This window comes from Diabrotica undecimpunctata, chromosome 1 (assembly GCF_040954645.1).
Source record: "Diabrotica undecimpunctata isolate CICGRU chromosome 1, icDiaUnde3, whole genome shotgun sequence".
Classification (NCBI taxonomy): domain Eukaryota; kingdom Metazoa; phylum Arthropoda; class Insecta; order Coleoptera; family Chrysomelidae; genus Diabrotica; species Diabrotica undecimpunctata.
The window spans coordinates 148,554,497-148,560,496 of NC_092803.1; the positions used below are offsets into that span (position 1 = coordinate 148,554,497).

General features: G+C 31.6%; 1 protein-coding gene across 2 annotated transcripts in view; it reads right to left on the reverse strand.

The window, feature by feature from the left end:
- LOC140432340 (uncharacterized) overlaps positions 1–5,118 on the reverse strand; it is a 49,647-nt gene extending 44,529 nt beyond the window's left edge. Inside the window, exons 1-3 of one of the 2 annotated variants that reach the window (XM_072520174.1) lie at positions 4,876–5,118; positions 4,522–4,825; positions 2,240–2,328 (exon numbers count right to left, since the gene is read on the reverse strand). In XM_072520174.1, the coding sequence (XP_072376275.1) occupies positions 2,240–2,328; positions 4,522–4,825; positions 4,876–4,989 (507 nt within the window). In that variant the 5' untranslated portion in view covers positions 4,990–5,118. The remainder of the gene's footprint in view (positions 1–2,239; positions 2,329–4,521; positions 4,826–4,875) is intronic. The other variant, XM_072520175.1, reaches the window with a different exon arrangement.
- Between the last annotated feature and the right edge of the window lie 882 nt (positions 5,119–6,000).

Sequence of the window (6,000 nt, forward strand, 5' to 3'; positions counted from 1 at the left end):
TTGAAATCACAGGCAATGATCTGAGTCAATGTTTGCGCCTTTATAAATTCTGCAGTTTATTACGTCTGTTCCGTGTCTTAAATCCATATTAAGATGTGATCAATCTGACTCTTGTTCTTCCATCAGGAGAGGTCCAAGTTAGCTGGTGTATGCTCTTGTGTTCAAAATAGGTGCTAGCGACTGTCATATTTAGTGCTGCTGCTAAGTTTATCAGCCGTAATCCATTATCGCTACTGATGTTATGTAGGCTATGATTTCCTATTGTGGGCATGAAAACTCGCAATACAATCTTAATGTCATTTCTAGGACATCTTCTATAGGCTTGCTCCAGATCTTCGAAGAACTGTTCTTTTATCTCCTCTGGTTTGTCATCAGTTGGGGCATGTGCATTGATCAAACTGTAATTAAAGAATTTCCCTTTTAAGCGCAAATAGCACATTCTTTGACTGTAGGCTTTAAAGTCAATAATAAGGCCTTTTGTTCTTTGGTTTACAATAAATCCTACCCCATCCATGTGGTGGCTTTCATTGTAGCTATAATATATGGAATGGGTTCTCTTATCAAGAGAGTGCCAGTTCCCGTCCACCGCATTTCCTGCAGCGCTAAAACATCTACTTTGTACGTGTTCACTATGTCTAGTAAAGATGAGAGTGCTCCAGTCCGGTACAGGGTTTAGGCATTCCATGTTTCTAATCTCAATTCCATTTTTCGTTTGCAGAGTCGTCGTCGTGAGTTCCGTCCAGCTAATAGTTCCTGAGGTTCCGTAACATATTCTTTTTTACAGGAAGAGGTTATCTGCCTCTACCCCAACCCTAAACCTAGAGGGCCAGGGACTCTTCTGTTAGGGTTGCCATATCTTAGTCTGTTTTGGTTCACGGTTGGTATTTTTATTTCCCAACTACCCACCAGTCCTATCCTAGGCGTTCCCCTATCCACCACCTGGAGACGCGGAACAGCTGAAAAAACACTCTTACACATACAAGGAAGCAAAGTAAGAAAGAAAAGAAAGAAAAAGTAGTGAGAATTTCTTGAGATACATTATCAGTAGGATAGGGAAAAGCAGTCTGAAAGAGATGGTGTATGGTATGATCTAAACATGGTGCAAGGGGCAGGTGTATAAAGATAAAACTGGTAATTTGCAGAGATTCAATAAGGAAGAGGAGGAAAAGAGGAAAAATATGCTAAGTTCTAGTATATCGATTGACTATTTATCCTGTTGTTAGTCAATTTTGTTTGGTTTCTGATATATTTAGCACTGCAACTAATCTAAATAATATGTATAGTTATTTATTTTCTATATAAGCAGAAAATCAAAATTATAGATAATCCGTACTGAAGTTGTAGTAGAATGGGAACATTAGTACATATTCTAAGGTCATATTCTGGTCTAGACCATAATCATTCTTTTAATGACGAATTTCAAATTCTTCACATTCAAAAGAAAGGCCGTAAGCTATCTTTATTAGAATTTATGGAAATTAACAAATTAAAAAATATACAGATATAATTCTCAATGACCAACATGAGATAAACAGTTCTCTGCTCCTCAACTTATTCAGTTAAAGACTATAAAGTGTAAACACATGCCAAAAATAGATCACTTGAGAAAGGCACTGCCGAAACAGCTGGTAGTCATAATAATTTAAAATAAATTTTGTGGGAGTGTTGAAAACAAAAGTTTTAAGTGATTTATTGTTAAAAATAAAAAGTACTGAATTATATAATAATTTAATTTATTTCAGATAAGTCCTCCAATAGATATTAATTGTATTATTTTTGCAGAACCCATTATATGCACTTTATCAACACATTATAAACTGTAAACTTAAATTGTAAAATTATTAACCGGAAATAAAAGAAAGTTCCTTTGTATGATTCTTCTAATAATTATTTACAGATGTGGTGAGGAACTTAGAGTCCATAGCAAAGTAGCTATCAAATTAAGTAGAGAGTTACACAGAGTTTGCTGTGGAAGTTTGAGAATCTCAACATCTTGTTTATATACAAACACTTTTTGATCAAATTTGACTGCTTCAATATCAAATGGTCCAAGTAAAACTAACTTAAATTTTTTATGTCTAAGTTGTAACATAATTATGACACTTAATTAATTCATAAATCCAACAAAGACTGGCTAGTAGGTCCCAACCAAAGCCCCCAATACAAAAAACATGATTGGTGAAAAAATCAAGAACATTGTAATAAAAGTGATAAGGAATTTGTTTTAATTGATACTTACATCCTGAATATTTTTCTCGTAATTTTGAATCTGTTGCTCTTTACTTTCTAACACAGCTTCTAAATCCTTAAGGGTACTTGTCTTCTCAACTGCAACAAATATATATAATCAACCAAACAAAAATATATTTACCACACACAATACCTATAAAAATTAATGAAAATGATATGATACAGCCAATAGATCAAGTAAAGTTATCAGAATTTACTGTTCAATAAAAAAGCCAAATTGCAAAGAGAAAAAAACATACAAAAATATTTGCTCTAAAGACATAAGAGAAATCTAATACTAAAAAATTAGAGGATGTTTAAAGAGATGAAAATAATTTAAGAGTTGACAATAATGGAAAAATTTAATGAAAAAATAACAAAAAACTTAGGTATAACTCTAGCATATCAATGGGCAAATGGAGCTAAAGATGGAAAATAATGTTTCCTGTTTTCTCTTTTAAAGACTGAGAAATACTATTAATATATTTAACTGTGAACATGGTAAAATTTAAATGAGAAGGATTTTTTTTCCTGAGAAGGATTATAAGATTACTTAGTTTAATCCAAAATATCAAACTACCAATCACTATTTCAATTTCTAGATTGTTAGGATTAAGTATTCTCCTTAGTGTCTGAGATCATACATTTATCATAAATTGGTATACAATAATACTACTATTGTAAATTTAATACCTAATGTTAAATACTTTAAAACAGCTGTTCCCAAAGTCAGGAACATCCTCTGAGAGAAGCGCAAAATTCTCCAGTGGGCACACGTTAATTGAAAATATTGTAGTTGATCTGATAAAAACATGGGTTTAAGAATAAGTGCTCAAACATAATTACTAAATAAAGAAAATTTTATCTCAGTTTACTACTAGCTCCTGTACTTGCTATTTTAACAATAATAACCCTCAAGCAATCAGAGGTAAGAGTTAATTAAGTAGTGCATAAGTATAGACTACACATCTTATAAACGGTTTGCACTTCAGTTTCATATAAACCTGTAGCCCGTTAACAGTATGAATTTAATGTTAAACTAGTAGTTTTACCCCTTAGTGACTTATAGCAGTATAACACACAAATGGAAATGTGAAAATTCTACAAGGAGGTTAACCAGAATGAAAAGGAATTCACATCTAGATTATTAATAGTTAGAAACAGAACAGGAGAGATCATCAAACAGAACAGAAAGAGAGAAAGATAACATCCCAACAGAGAAATAAGCCACCAAAGCAAGACAAAAATTGAAAGAAAAAAAGCCTTTGCAACAGGTGGCATTCCTCCTCAGCTTTTAAATCATGGGCAAAAAATCTGACCGGTTATATAATTAGGCTAGTAGAACTGCTGTGGAAGCAGGTAAAACAATCGGAAGACTGGAATATAGGTATAATTGTACCTACTCACAAGAAATGAGATCAAACAATCTGTGATAACTACAGAGAAATTACCTGCTTAAACACAGCCTACAAAATATTAGCCTATATTCTTTACTATCAATTATCATGATATTGTGAATACATAATAAGCAAATACCAGTGTGGGTTTCACAAAGAAAAACGTAACTATCCATCAAATGTTTCTTATAAGACAAGTTTTGGAAAAAACATATGAATATGGAATTAATACTCAACATTTGTTTGTGGATTTTAAATGTGCCTATGACAGTGTAGGCACTATACAACGCCATGGTAGAATTCAATATCCCAATACACATAGTGAAATTGGTGAAACACTCTTAACAATAGAATCTAAGGTTAGAGTACAGAACGGAGTATCAAGAATTTTGTAGAGACAGATAGGACTTAAACAGGGAGATAGTCTATAGTGCCTTCTATTCAACATTGCCCTAGAGACAGCTATTAGAGAATCTGGAATAACAAAAAGGGAACCATTATTAATAGTAGTCTACAAATACTAGCATATGTGGACAACATCGATAGCATAGCAAGAAGAAAAGTGGGCCTGGTCCAATCATTCACTGGATTGGAAGCAGCAGCAAAAAGAATGTGCTGCACGTTAATATAGTAAAATTTAGTATATGAAGGTGACAAATAATAAGCAAGTAGCAAAACTCAAAGATTATCAATTGGAACATATACTTTGTATATGTTCCAAATCAACTAAAGTAATACAGTAACTGCAGAAAATTAACAGATGTATATATCTAGCAAATAGAACATACTATGTATTATAGTATGCTATAGAACCTATAAGAGGGTCATTAGTGCACAAAGTTTGGAAACTGCTGTTTTAAAATAAAGAATAGCACATTATGATTATAATACATGCCTAATAAATCATCACTATTTTTATATGACACCTTTATTTGTTCTAACTCTGCTTTCATTAATAGCATTTGTCTTTTATATGTGTTGATCTCTTTAGTTAACTCTTCAGTCCTTTCTTTGTACTCTTCTCTAAGAACTTGTAATTCTCGCAATCTAACTTCATACAGATTTTGCAGTTGTTCATGTTGATTACTAGCTTGGAGATACTTATTTTCAGTATCACTGCAAGATATTCCAGAAACTATAGAGGAATTAACTGTACTTTCATCATAGTCATTTAATACGTCCCCTAATAGTACATGTAACTAAAAAGAAAATCATTTTAAATGTACTCAGAACCTATTGTAATAGTTACCTCTTCTTTTCTACGTTTCTGATCTTCTAAATATTCTTGTTCTTCTTCATTAGTTCGTGATTGATTTAAATTTATTTCATCTATTTGCAATAATCTGGCATCTGGGATATCCATAACCTTTAGATGCAAAATATTCTAAAATTCCCAACAAATTGTCATCACTTTTTCCAAAAACTTCAGCTTCAGCTTCAGCCAAACTGTTTTCAATGGTTTTTAAATAAGTTTTTCTTTGACATTTGACATTTAGAACAGATTTTGAATTGACGGTTTTAATTTTTAATCCTTTCTTTATATATCTATGATTTGACAGGTGACAGTATATATACATGTTCTGTGGTCTACAATTATTTAAAAACAAATCAAAATGTGAAGTTAAAACTTTGTTTTTTAAATAGTTTTCAAACATTTTTTATAATTAAGGTTCCTATAGTTGGCTGTATACCATATATCACAAAAATTTTTATTAAATAAAAATCCTTTATAAAAGGTATATAATTTAAGTAGAGAGTAATATCAAAGAATATAGACGCTCAAGCGTCTATATTCTTTGGTAATATACTCGGTTCGCTATTCCCAGTCCCAACTGTCTAGTGAATTTAGTAAACTCCATTCGCTTAGCTCGGGCATATTTTGACAGATTCATTGTCGGAAACCTACAACACAACAATTCCTACTTCTCAGTATTAATAGCTCAAGTATCCTACTATTACAGACTTCTTTCTTTAAAAAAAGAAGAATTATTCTAAATAGTCGAAGTGTATACTAAACCCATCAAATTTTGGGTAGTATATATTTAAAAAATATATATTTAGTTGTTATAATTTAACTTAACTATTTATTATATGGTGCAGAAAAATAAATATTGATTGTCGGTAATTCGCAAAGTTCTATTTTATTTACTATTTAGTTTGTTTACTAATAATATTGGCTATGAGTACGGGTGCTTGGTTGTATAGTAATTTCCAGCCACTTGACGTCTGTCAAAAAGTAACTAACTTCGCAAAAAAATAAATACTAAATTCACTAGACAGTTCGGACTGGGATTAGCGAACCGAGTTTTTTTTTTTTAATTAGTTTTTTGCAAAGTTAGTTACTTTTTGACAGACTAAAAGTGGCTGGAAATTA